The sequence below is a fragment of the Cricetulus griseus genome, chromosome 2, assembly GCF_003668045.3.
Source record: "Cricetulus griseus strain 17A/GY chromosome 2, alternate assembly CriGri-PICRH-1.0, whole genome shotgun sequence".
NCBI lineage: Eukaryota > Metazoa > Chordata > Mammalia > Rodentia > Cricetidae > Cricetulus > Cricetulus griseus.
Window position 1 is genome coordinate 162,508,979 of NC_048595.1, and position 21,223 is coordinate 162,530,201.

The following is a 21,223-nucleotide window of genomic DNA, read 5'->3' on the forward strand; positions in this document are numbered from 1 at the left end:
TTTGGCATTTTTGAGTCCCTGGATCCCTGATCAACGCAGCACTGTGACCTGGAATGTTACAGGAAGGACATTTGCTTTCTTTGAACTTCAGTACATTATCTTTTAAAAACATTGCGTGTGTGTGTGTGTGTGTGTGTGTGTGTGTGTGTACATGCGTGCGCACGTGCCACACATGTGTACAGGTAGAAGTCAGAGGACAATTTGTGGGGGTTGACCCTCTCCTTACATCATGTGGGTCCCAGGGATCAAATTCAGGTTCTTAGGCGCAGCTGAGTTATCTCTGTAGCCCTTGAACCTGAGTTTATCTCCTTTGGGGCAGTGTAGGAGGGTGCAGTCTGGGAAAAGATGCAATTGCCTATTGTGGGAACCCTGGGCACCTGGGGCCAAGGGGCGGGAGGACAAGGGGCAGGTAAACACACCCTTTTCCATGTCTCTTGCCTCTCTTTTTTTATTGTTTTGAGAAACCACTCAGAGTATTTTAAAAACCACATCATATATGCACACAGCTGTAGTAGGAAAGGGCATAAGTGTCCAGAGACACCACATTGGCTTCTCCCAGCCACCTGGGCTCTCTCCCTATACTCAAGAGCTCATGGGTCTTTCTCATGTATTTACTCTACTGCATACATGCTTCAATTTGAATCACATGACTTCATCCAACTCCCACCACATTCTTGGGTTGTACGTGTTCCCGGTAGCATCTATAACATCGGGCCTCCTTTGAGTAAGTCACTTTAAAAAAGCAGTTTCCTGCAGTATGTCTCTTTTGACTCCATGATGGTCCTAGAATAAAGATGATAGTATATTATAGGTGTTGCTGTTTGCTGCAGCTCTGGGCAATGAAACACGAACCACAAAACTCAACAAAACCCACGTGGAGTTTATTGGGAAAGGGAGGGGTAGGTGTTGGCTGACCAGGAGAGGAAATGAAAGAGAGAGAACAGGCAGGAGGCACTTACTTAAAAGGGAAAGCTTGCACATGGGTACAGAGTCCCTGCACAGCCATGTGATGTATGATGTAGCCCCGAAACACAGGACGCTTTGAGCTGTCTAAGTATCTGCTTGAATGCTGGTGTGCATACCCTGCCAGTTGTCAGGGAGTGGGGCAGCATAATGCCTGGATATCAACAATAAGTTAGGAAGCCAAGGTTCAGCCAGGATAAGTGTCTGCTAAGGTCACACAGCAAGTATGGCTGGACTTGCATGCAGCTTGCCTGATTTCCCAGGCAGATGCCACACGATGCGTCCTCAAGAAAGCCTCTATATTGTGCTGGCATAGAGCAGTTGCTTCACTGGAAAGGCATTGGAGCCAGGTATAGTGGCACAGCCTGTATCCTTAGGACTCAGGAGGCTGAGGCAGGAAGATTGTTCCACACATGAGTAGCCTACATCATGAGACCCCATCTAAAAACCCAACAGTCCTGGGTCTGGAAACCCAGGATTCTGAAGGCACTGCCAATAGGCAGGGTGGCTGCCCCATGGGATAGGTGGATGCTCAGGCCACCAGCTTTCAGTTTCTATACACACACTCTCTCTCACTCACTTCAGAAGGTCATATACAGCTTGTAGAATCAGGACCCTCAGGACTTCTGTTGCCTCAGCAGAGGGCGGGAAGGGGGCTGCTAGGAGGGCTGTAAGGAAGGCCACACCAGGTTTACTTGGGGTCCATTTTATGCTGTCACAGTGTTTATAATTGGGAAGCCAGGACTGACCCCACCAGGGCTGCAGGAGAATGTGAGTGACCAGGGCCTCATCTAAGCCACAGTTTCTGCTGGACCTTTATTCTAGGCTCAGGGACATTCCACAACTTCAACTAACATCTGGAGCCTAAACCAGAGGATGGGGTGAGAAGGGGGCAGAAGCCAGATCACCCCACTGTGCTGGACAGCCAGCCAGAACACAGGTTTGACAGTGTTGACAGGGAATGAAAGGCAGGCTTGGAATTAAAGCCACAGGCTTCAGTCTCTGACCCAGGCTTCATGTCTCTGACCCCATGAGCCTACATCTTGTCCTTGAAGTCGGGATGAGCTGGGAAAGCTTTCTAAGGTAAGTGATCCAATGTCATTACGAGGCCACCACAGAGGGACTGCCGCAGAGTCTACAGAGAAACTGGAGCACCAGGTTGGGAGGACTGCTGAGCATGGATGTTGATGGAGTTTCTTTCCTGCCTGGTCCCACATCCATTTAGACCCAAATAAATACCCATCACATGGAGGCAGGAAACAGTGCTGGAGTACCAAAACCAGAGTGCAAGGGAGAGTCGGGGATCCTAGGGCTGGCTGGCTGTCCAGCACCAGGGTTTGTCCTCAGCCTTCTTGACTTTGCTGCTGGCATTTTTGCTGCTAATTAACGTGGCACAGGGGTGGAGAGGGAGAAAAATTCAAAACAATTGATTTGTCTGTTTGCTAGCACGTCTGGGAGAGGCTGGGTGTGGGATGTCAAAACAAGCTAAAAGTCAGCACTTCATGTTCTAAAGAAAACATGGGGATCTGCAGGTTCCACATTTTGTCGTTCTATCCTAAAAGTTCTAGGAAATCAAGGGCCATCTGCAAATTCAAGGGAGCAGTGGGCACGAAGGGAGGCAAGGGTGATAGGGCCCTGGCTTGTGATCAGAAGCCAATTAATACACCATCCACTGTCCATCCTTCCCTTTATCCATCTACTCACCTGCCACCCACCCATTCACCCATTTATCCATCAATCCATCCATCCATCCATCCATCCATCCATCCATCCATCCATCCACCTACCCATTTATCCATCTTGTTCATCTACTCACCTCCCCATCTGTCATCTCGCTCCATCTTGAGAATTATCTGGGTGTTTCAGGGAAAGAAGATGAGGCTTTTGCTAAGTATTTAGATTACTGTAATGTTCAGACCAACTAGAACAGAACTCAAAACATAATCTTCACCTCACTAAATGGCAACATCATCAGAATGGTTATGTTTGACCCAGAAAGAAATGTTATTTGTTCAGCTTGCTTAGACTTGGCTCAGCTAGGAAGTATTTTCAGTCTTATCTGGGCCTACGTACATATCTGTGCTCAGCTGCTAAACAGCTATGAGACTGGCTTAAGGTGGCCTCAGCTAGGACAGTCTGCCTCATGTGACCTCTCACCCTGCAGTAGTTAGCCTGTGCTTATGTTCATAGTGATGGCTGAGTGAGGAGTGAGGAGAGAGACAGATGAGATATTGAGGGACTTAGGATATATATATATATATAATATATATATATATATATATATATATTTGGCTGAAGTCAGTCACATGACCAAGTGAGCTTCAAGAGACTGGAAAGTTATTGACAGGAAGAGCTACAGTGGGTGACTATATGGGAGGACTATATGTTTGCAAATTATCAACTATACCATTGTTTTAGTTGCTCAAGTAAAGAGATCAAGAATTCTCCTTGTCCCCTGTCTTTCTATGTTGAATACATATGTAAAGCTGGCTCCCTCTACTTAGAACCTGGCCAGTAATGCTCCTTTGGCAGCCTTACTGCCCTGGCCCAAGAAACCATTATCTCCTGTTCAGTTGCTGCTTTTTCCTTGGAGACAGTCACATTCTTTCATTTGTTGGTTCCTAGTGTCATTCAGAGTGGAAGTCAGCATGTATAACCAGTAAGGTCCTGAATGATCCGACATCTCCAAGATTTGTCTCATTGAAATCCTAGCATACAAATCTCCAAGTATGCCTCTAGGATCACTCACCACAGGGCATGTACACACGAGGTTCTCTGCTTGGTTATCTTCCTACTTAGTCATCTACCTCATTTGTTTTTTTTTTTTTTATGCAAAAGGTACCTACCCAGTGAAGGCTCTCCTGGCCAACCTGTTTACAATGGGACATTCCTCATCTCATCCTTTCCTGCTTTAGATCTCTGAATAGCTACTATCACCTACCATCATTAATAAGTGACTTAAATTCTTCTGTATCTACTCAGCGTCTAGACCACAGTCCTTGAAGATATAATATAAGACACTTTTAATTTAAACTTTTGTAGCAACCACATAAAAAAGTAAAAAGAAACAGGAGAAGTTAATATTAATAATATGCACTATTTCATTTAATGTATCTAAAATAGAATTTCAAAATATAAGCAATGTAAAGAGTTTTTTTGTTTTGTTTTTATATAAGTTCATATTAAGTCTCTAGATTCTGGTACATGCATTGCTTATTGTTGAACTAGCCAGCCACATTTCCTTGGGAGCCAGGGGTTTTGACTGTTTTGCTTGTGGCTGGACTCCTTGCACTCAGCAGATCACTTGCACATAGTAGGCATGCAATCATGCCCCTCCTGTTCTTTATAACCTTATTATTCTGAATGAATAAGTCAAGTTCTGAGTGACATCTAATTCTGTGGCATGACAGTGTGACCCAGAGAGAGCTATTGTGCACTTTGTTCGATCCCCAGCTGCTGGGGTGGAACTAGGCTTTGTGCCCCAGCCCTGCTACCTCATTTGGTGTTGCCATGGTTTCCTACTCCCCTACCCTGCACAGTAGGGATTTAATGTATTACCCTCTTTCACACATCTCCACTCTGGAAATGGATGAGAGGATCAGTGGTTAATCCAAAGCAACAATCCGCTCCCTGTGCTTTTGGCTCTAGCTGGAATGCTCTTATGGCACCATGACTCCCCAGAGTGGAGTTCCTGGTTCTTCCCTAAGGTGGTGCCAGACTGGGGTGCTGCTATTGGCAGACTGCCCTCTGCTGGACAGAAAGAGGGGCTGGCAGAGGGGAATAGGTGCTCTCGTAATCTGGGGTATAGCTCCAGTTCCAGAAAGTCTCCCCAGCCCATTGTCTGCAGTTAGCTTTGGGTTGGCCCAGTAGAGGCTGAAATCGTTTCTACTTGGTGGGACATCAATCACAATGTCACCTTAGATAGTCGGGATGCTAAAGGCTCACCCTGAAGATCAGAAGCTAGAACCAGAGATAAGAAGGTATCTGCCCCACTTATGGGGCTTTCCAGCAAGAGAGCAGGAAAAGCTGGACCTGAGTGACTTCTTGGTCTGGGTGGGTGGCCTGGTGAAAGGGATGCTAGCCTGAAAAAACTTTGTAGAATTCCAAATGAATAGCATAGGCGACAAGATCCAGCTAACTTAGGTCTGCTTGGGGAAAGGTAAAAGAGGGCTACTCACAGTGCAAACCAGAGACAGCCAAAGGGCTGATGGAGTCACATGAGAGGACCAGAAATGGGCCTTGCTGCAAGACTGGCCTCTGGGATCTGCCAGCTACGAGAAACCTTCAGCTCTCTGGTTCCCAGGTATCCTCTTCCCTCTCCCGCCTCCCTCCCTTCTCTTTCTTTTATTATCTCCCTTCCTGTTCTTTATAACCCTATCTCTCTCCTACTTTCCATTCTCTTTTCTCTTTTATTTCTACAAAAAACATCCTGTCTCCTCTGTATCTTTGTTTCTCTCTCTCTCTCTCTCTCTCTCTCTCTCTCTCTCTCTCTCTCTCTCTCACACACACACACACACACACACACACACACACACACACTGGAGTACTAGATGAAGGATCCTGAGAAGGTACTGTTTGGAAATTTAGCTGACTTGCTCCCTCCAAAGTCAAGCAGATTCTCAGTCACCCTTCAGCTGTCTTTTGGGAGGATGGGGAGACTGGGTATTTCACCAGGGTATTGTCTGAAATCCCAGAACAGGGTCTCTTGAAACAGATGCCCCTGAGAAAACCCATTGCCAGAGCTCATCTCTGCCACTCTTCTTCATCACTGTGCAGTGGTCAGATCCAGGCAGAGAGGGGAATGTTGATCTGATGTCAGGATGCTCAGGGAGCAGTGGAGGCCCCGGGGAGGATGTTATAGTTTGTCCTGTCCACATGGGTCAGGTTGGCTTGTGTGTGTATAAGCCATGCTCTGCAGTCTCCATAGGGAGGTCTGGGGGTGGGGGTGGGGCTTCTGAATTTGCTCTAGTGCTCTGAGTACCCAGTAAAGTGAGCAATACTCATGTAGAGTGTATACATCTGGGAAGATGTTGAGGTTTGGAGGTTTCCCTTTTTCTTAAGAATATTATTGAGTCTTTTTCCCCCTTTATTTCTTTTGTTTGTTTTTATTTTTATTTTTTTTTGAGACAGGATTTCACTATTCACTATGTACTTCTGGCTGTCCTAGAATCACTCTATAGATCAGGCTAGCCTCAAACGCACAGGGATCCACCTGCTTTTGCCTCTCAAGTGGTGGGATTAAAGGCATGCACCACCACTACCCGGCCTTAACTTGAATTTTATGAAGGATATAAGTTAGGAAATTCTCTGAATTCATGACCTGAGAAGAGTTTCTGATTTATGTAAGTTGACTGTGCTTGCACTCCATTGTCATGACCAGAGGCTGAGAAAAATATCTTAAGGCAGGAAAAGCTTATTTATTGGCTCATGGTTTCAGAGGCTTCCACAATGGTTGCTTCACTTCCTTGATTTGGGTTCAAAGTGAGACAGAACATCAGGGACACACTAGCATGTGACAGAGGCTGCTCATCTCATGTCAGTCAGGAATCAGAGAGAGACTGGGCACAAGATATAGCCCTCAAAGACAATCCCCACACCAGCAACTCACTTCCTCCAGTCAGGGCCCACCTACCACAGTTTCCACCAGCTCCCAGTCGTTTATCCAATTATGAATGCAACAGTGGAAAAATCCACTGATGAGTTTAGGCACTCATGACCCAGTCTCCTCCTTAGAGCCCCATTTCTGAATGTTGCCTTGGAAACTAAGCCCTCAACGCATGAGGCTTTGGGGTGACACTTCACCTCTAAACCACGACACCAACTAATGCCTTTGTGGAATAGGCTTTCTACCTCTGCCATGGTGGCAGCAGGGTGCTTCCTCTCTGGCTTTTTTTCTCTGGTCTAGTTGATAGTGACTCACACTGACTCCATGCGTCATGGACTGGTCACATGACTCAATGCTCATTGCAATGAACGGCCTTTCTTTCTGCATTTCTTCAAAGCTAGCCTCCCTGCCTGTATCTACTTGGATGATCTTCATTCCCTTGGCATCTGCAAATCAACACAGGGTTCAAATGCTGGAAGGCGTCAAATTAAATTCTCCTGAAGTTTGTAGCTCAATGCTACACACATTAGTCCACATGTCTCACTCATATCTTTGTTTAGTGAGGCTTTTGTGTGTATTGATATCTGTTGCCAGGTGCTGGGATGGAGGAGAATGAGGCAGACCTGGTTCTATCCTCATGTAGCACAGTCTTTGGACTCCAGAGGCTTTCCAGAAAATGTTTTGTTGTGTCTGTAGTGGGAATTAGTGCTTGCAGACATCTTAATGACTTTAAATATTTTCCTTTCTGTGATTACATTCTGTCTCTTGACCACCCAGCTCTCATCGCCCCTCTCTCCTGGCCCTTGGGGCAAATGGTGTCAAGACATTGGTCCTAGCTGGAGGCTTGCTGCTTAATTGCTGCAAAGCCATGGACAAATCGGTTCCCTTGGACCGCACAGCCCCCTCCCTGCACCATTTTGAGAAGCGGTTTCCAGCTCCTTGGGAGAAGCTGCACTTTTCATCAGAGATCAAAGGCTGGCCCTGGGGAAGCATCACAAAGCTGCTCTGGGCTGTAAAGGACCCCTTTGGGCATATCACTTCCTGTCTAAGCCTCCATTGGACAGGGAACCACAATATTGAGAAGGAGGAAAGCAGACATCTGGCTGCCCAAGAGGCTCAGCCTGGAAATAGGTCTCCTAGGGCTGATCAGAGCAGAACAATAGCTGAACAGAGTCACCTGGAGGTAAGGGAGGTTGGAAGAGGGGCCCAGGCAGCTGGGTTCTGGGCAGATGGCCCACTTTCATTTTCTTCATCTCCAATTTGCCTGGTTGTAGTCAAGTAGTTACTTATAAATATACCCCAGACTCCCAGGCTGTCATTCATGACTCTCCACCGGGTACCCTTCCTCCTCTTTTCCTGTGGCACCTCCCCAAGCATCTGCTTCCGAATGAATCACAAGGGATACATTCCCTTGTCCCAAGGAGTCCAGGTTTGAACGTCTCCCAGGATGCAGTAAGAATATAGGAAACAGGATGGCAGACTGTATTGTTCCAGGGAAAGGGGGCTCTTGGAATCAGTGTGGAGAAGCTCTGAAGAGGGTCTTACATCTCCTTGTACTGTGGCTTATGTGCCAGGACTTCAGTCCCTGAGAACTTAGGGTTGCTTTCCCTGCTGCTCAGCTCCTTCAGTCCATCTCCTCCCCCAACCAAGGCCATCATACTTGGGGTTGACCAGCTGACAACTTCACCTATGATCACCCACACACAAAAAGGGGAGCAGGGGATAGATAATGCCAGGAACTTGTGCTATCTTTTTGGAAAGCCCAGAAAGCACCCCACCCCCATGCTGGTACTAACTCCCCTTCTCTGTGGCATCTTCAGTGATCAGGAATTTTGGGGGACAAAGCACCTCTTAAAGGATGCTCTCCTGATGTGGACTCCAATCTCCCTGTCAGAAGGGCTTGGTCCCTTTGATGATAACTACTTCCCTGCTCACAGCTAGATTTCCATCCGTTCCTCATGACCAATAATTTAGTGGCCTCACAACCCCATTCCAATCATCAGGGGCAAGTTCATGAACGTCTACCTTAATAAAAGGTGTTTGAATGGTTCCCAGCACTCTAGACACTTCTGCCCTTCTATCAGTTAAACTGTTAAAGGAAAGCCTTAACCCTTTTCTATGGGGATTTCTGGAGACCTGGTACAATTTGTCTTGTTAGGGAGGCTCTCATTTTGTTGTGCTCTTGGACTCGTCCTTGATCTTAGGCCAGAGAGAGGGCCTGGAGCTGTTGACCAGCATGGCCCAAGCCATCTCACTATGTGCCATCCCTTGGTATCTCCACATCTTTCCCCATGATGTCAGAGGCAGATGCTTCCTTAGGCAGGAATAGACGTATTTTATTCCTAGGGGAGCTTGGGAAATGCATGGGAAAGAGAAGGGGAGGCGGGGTTGCCAGGGCCAAGGCATGCCATTCCTGTTCAGCAGCCAGGCCTGCAGGAGGACTCATCTCTGGGAAGGTCAGGTATGGACATGGACAAGTGTATGAGGGTCCTGTTGGGGGAGGAGGGATTCTGTGACAGACAGGGCAGGGCACAGTACACTAGGACTCAACGTATCTAAAGTCTACTCAACGTATCTAAAGTCTAGTTTGAAGTACCCGAGAGCCCTAGGACACACCACCCCAGCTTTCATGGACTCAAGGCCCTTCCTCTTATTTGGAGTGAAGGCCTTCACCATCTTGGCCTCATTTAGTTGGAATAGTTGACAATATCATGAGCAATCAATTTCCTTACCAGCTGGTAACCTAATCCTCACTTTTTTAGGATAATGGAGGGTTTTCTTCTTCCTTCCCTCTTTTTCTTGCCTCCCTTTCCCCCATCCCCTCCCCTCTCCTAATTCCTGTTCCCTCACAGAATGAGTCTAAACCCCTAAAAAGAAAGCACACTTGCCAAATAGTGTTTTCCCTGAAGACAATCACTTCATAGTGTTTATTGGAGGTAAAGTTCTTGTAAAAGCAAATGCCAAGTACAAGTACATCAGGCAAACCTCACAAGTCAAGCACAAAGGCGATTTCATCCTTAAGGATGAGCCTGTTCAAGAGTGGACAGAATATGGCAGCTTGGGAGCAAAGGTACCACTGTTCTGAATACAGAGCAGCCATAGAGAGCCCAGAGCCAGACAAGGACCCTGGGGTTGGGAGGGGCAGTTGGAAAAGATGAGAGAAAAGATTACACAGGCAGAGGGAGCTGGGGGAGAGCTTGGTGGTGGTAGAATGTCCAGGACTGGGCTTCAGGAAGATGCAGGAAGTGGCCCCTGGAACACAGGCTTTCCCTGCCTCTCACTGTCTGCAACCACCTCACAGCATCAGATGCCCATCTCAGCAGGGGATGGTGGTATGGGATTGGTCAGGTCTGTCCAGCTGTGGGGCCCTGTAGGCCACCATGGATTTGGTTCATCAGAATCTTCCTCTGCCTTCGGCTGGGCTTTCCTGTGGATGAGAAGAGGAGAGACCTACTTAAAAGATATTCATCTGGGGGTCCTTGTTAGGAAGATACACAGGTCACAAGTCAAAATGAGGCTCAGAGAAGTCCACAGTGACTATGAAGAGAGGTGCCCTGACCTCTTAGATGGAGGCCTGACACCAGAAGGCCTGCCCTTGGAAGTGACTTGCCAAGAGACAGACATTGGCTCTGTAGAGGGTCTGGTCTATCAGTTGCTTGTGTAAACTTTACACAAAGCCACATGAGTGAGGCCAGGCCCTCCTTTCCCTGCTGCTGGCCCTGCCATCCCTCCATACAGCACAGTGCCTCTGGAGAGGGGTCTCTTTGGCCTTCACTTCCACCTCCCTCTTCCATGGGTTCTGCCCCAGTGCCTGTTCTATGTTCTGTCCCAGGGCTGGTGGGGAGTAACCTGGGTTAATGAGCTAGGGACAACAGGAAACTAGACACCCTGAGAACCAGCCTGAGCAAGAGGGGGCAGCCTGCCAGCTTCCCTAGAGGCCCTCTTAGGGGGCTTGGGTCCCATCCTCCCTGATCCACATCTCCAGGGACTCCCACCCCTGGGAGTAGTCAGGGGAAGTTTATCCCAGAACAGCCTGTCACAAGGCTTTAGATTGGCCTGTGCCCTACATGCCCATGGACAGAAGTTATTTGTCACCCAGACAGCTCCATCTTTAAGAACTTGAATGCAATGTGTCTCAGCCCTGAAGTTTTGAGAGTGTGAGCCACTGTCTATAGAGAACTCTCTCTCTGTCTTTCCTCTCTCTGTGTCTCTCCCTCTGTCTGTCTGTCTCTCTCCCCCTCTCCCTCCCTCATCCCCCATCTCCTCTCTCTCTCTCTCTCTCTGTGTGTGTGTGTGTGTGTGTGTGTGTGTGTGTGTGTGTGTCTTCCCTGGAGGAACTCCTGCCTTGTCTTCTGGGACCTTGGTACTGCACACTCTGGTCTTAGCTGGGCTCTCTGCTCCAACCTAGGCCCAGTTCTGACTCCACTGCCTTTATCCACAGTCAGAGAAGGCTTCAGACAGAGCAGGGTATCCTCTTGGTACCCTCTTTTGGTCTCTGCATCACCCTTATATTAGTTAAATTATCTTGTCACTGCAACAAAACACCCCACAAAACAAGGTTTATTTTGGCTCACAGTTCAAGGAGATACAGTTTATCATGGAGGGGAAGACATGGTGGTATGAACAGAGGTGGCTGGTAACATTGTGTTTACAGTCAGGAAACAAAGAGTCAAATGCCACGCCAAGCTTGCATCTCCCTTTTACTCATTCTAGGACCCCAGCCCATGGAATGGCACTACCACTTTTAGGGTGGGTCTTTGCATCTCAATTAAGCCAATCTGGGTAACTCCTCACAGCCATGGCTAGAGTTATTTACCCTGTGATTCTCAGTGACATCAAGTTGACAATAAAGATGAACTGTCACAATTGTCCTCTGTGGGAGACCTCATCCTGAACTCCTTGGGCTACTATCACAAAATACCATAAACTGGGTAAACTGAAAAGAACATAAGTTTATTGGTCACAGTTCTGGAGTCTGGCAGTCTGGTCAAGATTCTGGCAGATATAGTATCTGGGGAAGGCTCTCTTTTTCATAGATAGTGCCTTCCAGCTGTGTCCTTACACTGTGAAGGGCCAGCAAGCTCTCTGGGGTCTTTTTTCTAAAGATACTAATCCCTTTATGAGAGTTAATTAACCCCCAAAGGCCCTACCTCCTAATACCACCACACTGGGAGTTGAACAGCCTCTTTCATTGCTAGTTGAGGTTCCTAGCTCCTTTGGCTGTCTTCTTACCATGGCTTCTAGGAGACATGTAGACTTAACTTTCATCTGTCAGTCACTCTGAGGGGTGTGTGTTATGCAAATCAGTAAACCCTTTAGACTTGAGAGCTTGCCACTGTTATCCCACAAACCCTTGGCCCTGTGTTTTCCACATCTCCCTTCTCTTCCCCTCCCCCGATTGGGGCTGTAGAGATTCTTCAGTCCTTAGACCCACCCACTCTCTAGCCACTGGCTGCTTTGGGCTTTTTGCCTGAGAGTCATGAAACAACCAGATCCTAGGCATTTATGGAGCACCTGTCCTGTGTCCCATGTGTACCAGGTGAGCAGCAGGTTAACCACACACTGTGGGCTTCACTGGTCCCAGTTGATCAGGCTTGACCTGAGCTTCCGATCCCTAGCCTGCACCTGCATTGCTTGGGCCCAGCCCCTGACTGTCAAGCACTGCTCCTGGCCAAGTCTCAAGAGGTGGTAATTGTCAACATCAATTTCCACAATCCTAAGACATACATTTTCCCCCCTTCTGATAGTAATTTGTGTCTTATAATTGATGTGTTTATTTAATATGGTGGGATTTACTTTGTTTATTTCCTTGCTCACTAAAAATGTCATTTAGTTCATGATGAATCTTTCAGTTGGTGGCATTTTAACCCTGGGGAAATATGATAAATGCATAGAATAATCAGGTACATCTGGAAATTATTTTTTAATGGGATGGAATGACTCTAATGGGAAAAAATGTGGATTGTCTACTAAAGGGTGGGGGACTTGGAGATGTCAGAGTTGTTCCGGTATCTCTGGCTGTTGGCTTGTCAAAGACTCCACATTCCCCGAGTTTCACTGTTGTTTTGGAGACCAAACCTAGCTTCTATGCACTTCTATATTGGTAATGAGGCCCAGGAACTCCCTGGGGATAGAGGTGACTAGGAAAGCCCTGTCAGTCCCACAATAGAAGAGTCCTCTGCAGGCAAAACTTGCATTTAGTGGCATTTGGCAGGCGCTTTCGTCTACCTTCTTCCAGAGCTCCTTCTGGAGATGCACATCTGTCTTGCCTTTCACATGTGCCAGCTAGAGGCTGCAGGAGTGTGAACCTCCCCTCAAAGAGCAGGAGGGACTGTGGGATGCGGGGGAGGCAGCAGCTTCTCCTGGCAGCAAGACAGGTTCCAGACGGGCAGAGGTAGAGAACACTGGCCACTAGCCTGATCTGTCCCTGCCCTGCCCTTGTTAAATCCATGGTTCACCAAGAGCCTCCTTAATCATCTCTGTCTGGGTCAGTTTCAAGCAGGTTTCAGTTCAGTCGGGCCCCAGCCCCTTAGTCCCTCTGTGTCCCCTCACTTCCTTCCATAACCAGGCAGATACCTAGACATGCACTGAGCATCCATCTACACCATACAAGACTTAGGGAGACTAGAAGTACGAAGCTTTAACACCAGGCTATGGCGTGTAGATTTCTCAGGTGGGAAGGAGAAGGCTCGCCATCCCATCTGAAGGAAGACCATCTGGGGAAGACTGGAAGGCTGGAGCTCTGTGGTGTTGCCTTCTTCCTGATAGCTACACTGTCCACAGGGATGCCACATACCACAGAGCACACTGGATGGAAGGCATTGGAAAGGCAAAACCACAACCGACCATGGAGACTTGTATGAAAATAGGACAGAACATAGCTCAAAACACTCTCACACTGAATATATGTTGAAAGACCGTTTTAGGTATATTGTTACATGTTATTACAATTGATTTCACCTGTCTCTTTTGATGTGAAAATTTAAAATCACCTGTGTGTGTGTTTCACATAATTCTATGGCAAAGCTGTCTTTAGCCTCACCAATATCCTTTAAAAACAAACACACAGCTCCACTTCTTTCTCTCCTGTGCAGTCCCACCTGTCTTCTGCTCCTGTATCTTATCAGAGCAGCCTTTTTCTTTCTTCCTCATTCCCTCCTTCCCTTTGTCTTGCTGACTCGACTCCTTTTATTATGTATGATGATGGATAGAGGTTTGAAAAGGGGGAACTAGTGTCTGCCCTCTCAGGCTCCGGTTTCTAGATACCCTGAAGCCAATATTCATATGGCTAAGGGACATGACTTACCCAGATGTTCATGGAAAGTGATGTTTTAGACAAATCTTCTCTGACTGACTTGGAGTCAGGTAGGAATTGTTTTTACTTTCATGTCACTTTTCAAATACATAGGTTACAAAGGTGTATGAGACTTGCCTCATTTACAAACTTCAATATGAGATAACTTTAGCCAAACAGCTACTGTCTGCCTCTACCTTTTCTAGAGTCAAATTCCCCAGGGCTCGATGCTTCTAACTCTTTTCGTGCTAGGCATTTACTTCCTGAATCAGGCACATCATTACGTAAATTTCAAACTAAACCATTAGATTGCTATTTTTGATTTTAAAATTCCAGACCATTGCTTATGTTCTTCACACTATTTTTTTTTTTTTTTGTTCTAATACAGCTTGTTGTTTGTTTTACGGCTAGTATATACTGTTCATTGTTGAGCCAAGTAGTGTGTAATAATTCTACTTGCTTGCATAACTTTTTTATTTCCCTGGAGATGATCACTGCCCCTTTATGGCTGTCTTGTTTCTTACGGTTTTATGCAAATTCTTACAGAAGTCTCTACCAATGTGTAAAACTCCTTCACATACCATGTCCATCCTCCTCTACCCAGACAACCTTTCAGATTCCCTAGCTTGTTTGGAGTCCGTGCAGTTACATGCTTGGGAATACCCCACCTCTTCAGAGTATGGTCTCCTATTTCATTGCTTTTCTTTCTAAACAGTGTCAGCAGTACCTCTTATGGAAGGAGCAAAGGTTACCGTTTGAACCTGGCATGGTAGTGCATGCCTGTAATCCTAGCACTCTGGAAGCAGAGGCAGGAGGATCAGAAGTTCAAGGTCATCCTTGAACACAGTAAGTTCTAGTCAAATGGTTGTCAGCCTTCCTACTGCTTTGACCCTTTAGTACAGTTCCTCATGTTGTGGTGACCCCTAACCATAAAATTATTTTCATTGCTACTTCACAACTGTAATTTTGCTACTGTGGTGAATCATAATGTAAATATGTAATGTGCAGGTGGCCTTAGGTGACCACCAAACGGATCCCAGCCCACAGGTTTAAAACTATTGTTCTAGACAATGAACTTACAGACCCTTCAGTTGCCTCTCTGCCCATTAGTCTGTCCCTTAGGACATAGGGCTGACAGGCACCTTGAGAATACATAGGCCTCCACGGGGGAGGAGGGCAGCCTTCCTCCCTCAGCTGTCCAGGTCCAAGGCAAGTTTAAACTACAACCCCAGTGTCTTCCTGCCTTCTAACTCCTGCCAAGAAGGCCAGGCCAGGCTAGATCATATGATGTGGAGACTGTCACCCCTTTGAATATCTGTAAGAGTCTGAGACACTTCTCTGGATGGGAAGGACTTCAAGGCCTCATGATGCTGCCTATGCAATGATGCTGTGTCTCTTCCAATGCACTCCCATTTCAAGGACCAGTCATGACCCCTGTGGTCGAAAGGCTCTCTCTTCCAATAAAGCTCACCTGAAGGGCAATTTCACGTCAGTCTGTTTCTATGAACCTCCTTAATCTATGAGAGTTAAAATTAATTTTACCTGTCTCTTCTGATGTTAAAGTTTAAAATCATCTGTGTGTGTCTCACATAATCCTATGGCAAAGCTGGCATTGGTCTCACCAACATCTGTTAAAAATAACTGCATTTCTTTTCTTTCTAACAGAGGTTAGCCTGGGCTACATGAGACTCTGTCAACCAATCAACCAACCAACAAACAAAAACAAACAAACCCTGAAATGGCTTTTTTGTCTATCCTCACAGTTAATTAATGGTTTGTTTAGACACAGAATTCTAGATATTGTGTCCAATCCCTACTCCCAGTACTTGGAAGGCACTTTCTCTATAATTTTTTTAATCTTCTAATATCTAATGGTATAATACCATGATGTGTATATTATGGTATTCTGACTGTGACTGCTTGCACATCTGTGTGCTCTGGAGGGTTCTAGAATTGTCTCTTTGTGTTTATGATTGCACATTTCATCATACATCCTGGTGTGTTATTCCAGAGACCACCTTTCCTATCTGGAAAACAGACCTTCTGTCTGGGAAGTATTTTTTTAAAAGTTTTTCCCCATGATCCTCTCCTCAGTATCTCCGCGATTCTCTCTCTTACAAGTGAAGTTCAGAGTTTTGTCTCATCTGTGTCCTGAGAAGTGTCCTCAGCTTTCCCTCCAGTCCTCCAGCTAAACTCCCGACTCTGCCTTGTGATTTTAATTTCCAAGTGCTCTCCATCTTTGTCATCCTTCCTTGTGAGAGCACTTCCTGTTACTTCACAGATCTCATATCTTATTTCCCAAAAGACATTAGAATACTTTTTCTGGTCCTTGCGTTATCTCTCTTCTCTTAGATTTTTTTCCTTTCTCTTTCTCATATAAAGGTTGGTTTGTTCTCTCTACTTTGTAGCCTGATTATGTCAAAATAGGTCACTAACAGCTGTTTAGAAGGTCTATGCACACATATGAGAAGTAATTGTCCAAAAGTGGGCCTCAGGATACAGAGGCTGGTGAGGACCTAGACATTTTATTGGGGTGTTCTGAACTACAAGCACCCGGAGAGCACTTCTGGGACCAACGACTTTCTTGGAAGAAGCAGCCCCAGTTTCCATCCCAATGTTCCTGTATAGACTGCAGAGTGATGTCTCATACCTGGTGCAGAGGAAAGACTTTGGGATAGATTTTTTACCTGGCCCTGTTTGGCTTTGTTTGTACCTCTGCCTCCTGTGCCTAGTATCCCCTCCCCCATACACTAGGGACTTTCTGGGAGGATGGGAAAGGGAAGGAGCTGTGCTTGTAGCTGGCCAGCAAGCAGACCTAGCATCCCTCTCCCAAAGTAGCTGTGCCTCCATTCCTAACCCTTCCAGCCTCACGGGGCATCTGCCCACCACTTGTTGACTGCCCCTACCCCCTTGGTAGGTGCTGGGTTTCTGATTTCTCAGTTTTGCTAATTCCACCATCTGCTTTCCAAACTCTGTTGACATCTGTTGTCTGCTGGTGTCACCTCTCCTGTTCCCTCTGTCCTATCTTTTTCTTATCCTTTCGCTCGTATGTTAGTGGGGTTGGGGAAGAGGCAGATGTATATTGAATCTACCAGGATTTTTTGTTTGTTTGTTTGTTTTGTTTTGTTTTGGGTTTTGGAGAGTGGGTTTCTCTGTGTAACATTCCTGGCTGGACTGGAACTTGCTTTGTAGACCAGGCTCACATTTGCCTCCCGAGAGCTGGATTTAAAGGCCTAAGTCTACAACACCAGGCTTGATGGGTATTTTAAAAGGTCATTTTCTATGATCCCTTCCCACTTAAAACTGCAACTTTTTTTTTTTTTGATTTGTTTTGTTTTGTTGCTTTTGCTGGAATAGAACTTGCTTCGTAAAGTCCAGGGCTTGGCTAAGTCGCCCTGTAAGATATTGTATGGGAGGAGTCTAATTTAAGAAAGCAAAGACGGCTCTAAGGGCCGTTAAACCCCTTTAACACGAGTGCTATTTATAAAATGGCCGCTTCTCTGGACTTTAAAGCAAACACTCTTCGTCTGCTAAGGCACACAGGACCTTTACATGGAAGTGTTAAAGATGGTGGCATACATATTCAAGCCTGTAGATCAGCTGTGTTAGGAAGGTTTTGCCTTTCACCAGCTCCAGGTTGCCCAGGGGTGAGGACCCCAGCTGAGGTGGGAGAGCCCTTCGCAGGTCCTCACCGAGACCTCTTTGTCTTTTGCCTCCACAGGTGCCCCCTTTCAAAGGTCTCAGCATCCTCACGCTACCTCCTGCCGCCACTTCCACCTGGGCCCCCCGCAGCCGCAGCAGCTAGCCCCGGACTTCCCGCTGGCACACCCCGTGCAGTCGCAGCCGGGCCTCAGCGCCCACATGGCCCCGGCCCACCAGCACAGCGGCGCGCTGCACCAGTCGCTGACCCCGCTGCCCACCCTGCAGTTCCAGGACGTCACAGGTCCCTCCTTCCTACCTCAGGCCCTGCACCAGCAATACCTGCTGCAGCAGCAGCTCCTGGAAGCTCAGCACCGCAGGCTCGTCTCGCATCCCAGGTCGACAGGGGCGGGGCCGAGGAAAGAGGGTGGGGCCGTGGAGGGGTTAAGGGCAGGGACTGGGACTGGGCTTCAATCAGCCAAGCATGGATGCAGTCCCAAGTGGATGGCTTTTGCCTCAGTTAGTGGCGTTCATTCAGGTGAGAGTCTAGTGTGTCTCTTCACATCACCTAGGTTCAGGGTTAGCAGCTGGGTAAGCAGTGGCCAGGGACATTCACGGTGAACTTTTGTAGCATGGGAGGTTTGACTACAGGCCTCTCAAGTCCCCTCCAGCTCGCATGGCTGCCTGATTCTGATTGCCCCCAAACCACACCAGAACACCAAAGGAAATGACTGGTTCTAGCTCTAGCTTCCAAAGGGCCAACGTCTAGTTGGCTAGTTGGAGGCTGGAGTTGGAGACTGGTTGTACATCCATGAAACCAAATAGAATTAGCAGTGACCAAACGTCTTAAGGTGGCAAGTCACTGCCCGTCTCTGAGCCTCAGCTGTTAAGAAGAAGAAATGTATGAGCACAGTTGGGTGTCTCTTAGTCTTCTGGGTCTCAGGGACCTTTGCACACTAAAAAGTTAATGACTGCCAAGAGCCTCTGCTTATATGGGTTTACCACGTTAGAAATTTTAAAGTATGTATTAATCCATTAAAAATAACAACAGACTCCTCGTGCTAAATTTATAAATTGTTCTCTTTTTAATTCTCTTCCTTTTACTGAAAATAGATTTTTTTCTCATATAATATACCTGATTATGGTTTCCCGTCCCTCTACTCCTCCCAGTAGCCCCTCCTATTGAGATCCATTCCCTTTCTGTCTCCCATTAGAAAACAAACAGGCTTCTTCTTCTTCTTCTTCTTCTTCTTCTTCTTCTTCTTCTTCGCAGATTTTTCATTTGAATTAGGAACAAGATTGTTTTACACGGCAATCCCAGTTCCCTTCTCCCTCCTGTCCTCCCCACTATCCCCACCCCCACTAAAACCCTACCTATCATATATCCTTTCTGCTCCCCATGGATGGTGAGGCCTTCCATAGGGTGTCATCAGAGTCTAGGGTATCCTTGGGATAAGGCTTAGGCCCACCCCCATGTATTTGGCTCAGGGAGTATTCCTCTATGTGGAATGGGCTCCCAAAGTCCATACCTATGCTAGAGATAAGTACTGAACTACTACAGGAGGTCCCGTAGATTTCCGAGGTTTCCTTACTGAAACCCATGTTCCTGGGGTCTGGATCAGTCCCATGATGGTATCCCAGCTATCAGTCTGGGGAGCAAGAGTTCCCTGATGTTTAGGTCAGCTGTTTCTTTGGGTAACAAACAGGCTTCTAAAGGATAATAATGAAATAAAAAAGGTAAAACAACAACAAAAAATAACAGTCAGAATTGGACAAACAAAGCCAACAATAGGAAAAGTGCCAAGGAAAAGACACAAGAACCAGAGACCTACTCAAGAGTCCCATAAAAACACTAACCGGGAAGCCATAATATATACGCAGAGGACCTGGTGCAGACCCATGCAGGCCCTGTGTATGCTGCTTCTGTTTATGAGTTCATGTTTGTGAGCTTTGATCATGTTGATTTAGAAGCCATCATTCTCCTGTGTCCTCATCCCCTCTGGCTCTTAGACTCTTTCTACCTCCTCTTTCTCAGGATCTCCTAAGCTTTGAGGGGAGGGATTTGATAGAGACATCCCACTTAGTGTTCCAAGGTCGGTCTCTCTCTCTCTCTCTCTCTCTCTCTCTCTCTCTCTCTCTCTCTCTCTCTGTGTGTGTGTGTGTGTGTGTAATGTCTGGCTGTGAATCTCTATATTTGTTCCCATCTGTTGCAGAAGGAAACATCTGATGATGTTTGAACAAGACACCAATCCATGAGTATAGCAGAATGCCATAAGGAGTCATTTTATTGCCTTTTAATTTATTATTATTTTTAAGAGCAGGAGTATTTGAGTTTACCTTAGGTCCCAGGGCTATCTAGTCTCAGGTTCTTGGTCACCCAAGCAGTGTCATCTGTGGGTTCCATCTCACGGAGTGGGCCTTAAGTTGAATCAGATGTAGGTTGGTTACTCCCGCTAGCTTTGTGCCACCGTTGCACTGGCATATCTTGCAGGCAGGACAGGATTGTAAATCAAAGGATCTGTGGCTTGGTTGGTGTTTGTTTCACTTTTGGTAGCCTGCAGAGTACCTTCCTGTGCCCGAAACACTAGAATATAGGGGTGAAGGCTGTCTAGGCACCAGCTCAACTTCTGCATGTTCAGTGGGTTGTGTAGGTGTTGTCTTTTGCAATGGGCCTTCCTGTCAGTTTGTGGGGAGCAGCCTACAGTCTTGGCAACATCCTGGGTTATCTGGGAATACCCATAGGACCCCTTTGGTCAAGAACTCAATTATATGTAACCAAGTCCTGGTACTGGAAACTTCATTTGGTGACAAGAGATACCCACCTGGGGCTCTGTCACCCTTTATTTGTCAATTTCATTAGGTTTCCCTCATATATGTATGTATTTTAGGAAGTTTGTACTGTATTAAAATTCCATACTACTCTTCAAATAACCCTTGATTTTAGCTCTCTCTCCCTGCATTCACTCCCTCATGCCCCTCTTCCCTCCTTCACTTGATCCTCCTGTTCCAGGCCCCCACCCCATCATCCATATTTCTCTTTCCTAATGAGCTCCGTCTGTCCCCTGTAGTCCCTTACTCTATACCTAACCTCTCATGGTTTTGTAGATTGTAGCTTGGTTATCATTGACTTAAGAGCTAATATCTGCATATAAGTGAATACACACTATACTTGTCTTTCTGAGTCTGGGATCCTCACCCAGGATGATTTTTTTCCTACTTCCATCCATTTACCTGAGAATTTAATGATCTCATTTTTTAAAATCACTGAGTAATACTCTGTTATGTAAATTCACCACGTTTTTTTCTTATCCATTCTTCTGTTGAGGGACATGTATGTTGTTTCCAATTTCTGGCTACTGTGAATAGAGCAGCAATGGACATGGTTGAACAAATGTCTCTGTGACAGGGTGAAGTGTCCTTTGGTATATGCCCAAGAGTGTCATAGCAGGATCTTGAGGTAGACTGATTCCCAGCTTCCTGAGGAACCACCATACTGATCTCCATAGGGCTGTACAAGTTTGTACTTCCACCAGCAATGGAGGAGCTCCTCTTCTTCCACAGCCATTGCGAGCTGTCCCTTGTTGTGATGATCTTAGCCATTCTGAATGGTATAAGATGGAATCTCAGGGTAGCTTTGATTTGCATTTCCCTGATGACTTAAGGATGCTGACAGTTAAGTATTTCTCAGCCTTTGAGTTTACTCTACTGAGAATTCTCTGTTT

The 21,223-nt window shown here is 46.5% G+C and overlaps 1 protein-coding gene across 1 annotated transcript in view; it reads left to right on the plus strand.

Annotated features, from left to right (window-relative positions):
- The window catches only part of Rnf165 (ring finger protein 165), a 98,227-nt gene that overhangs the window by 61,422 nt on the left and 15,582 nt on the right, over positions 1 to 21,223 (plus strand). The window contains exon 2 of the mRNA XM_027397947.2: positions 17,584 to 17,899. Within this exon, the coding sequence (XP_027253748.2) occupies positions 17,584 to 17,899 (316 nt within the window). The remainder of the gene's footprint in view (positions 1 to 17,583; positions 17,900 to 21,223) is intronic.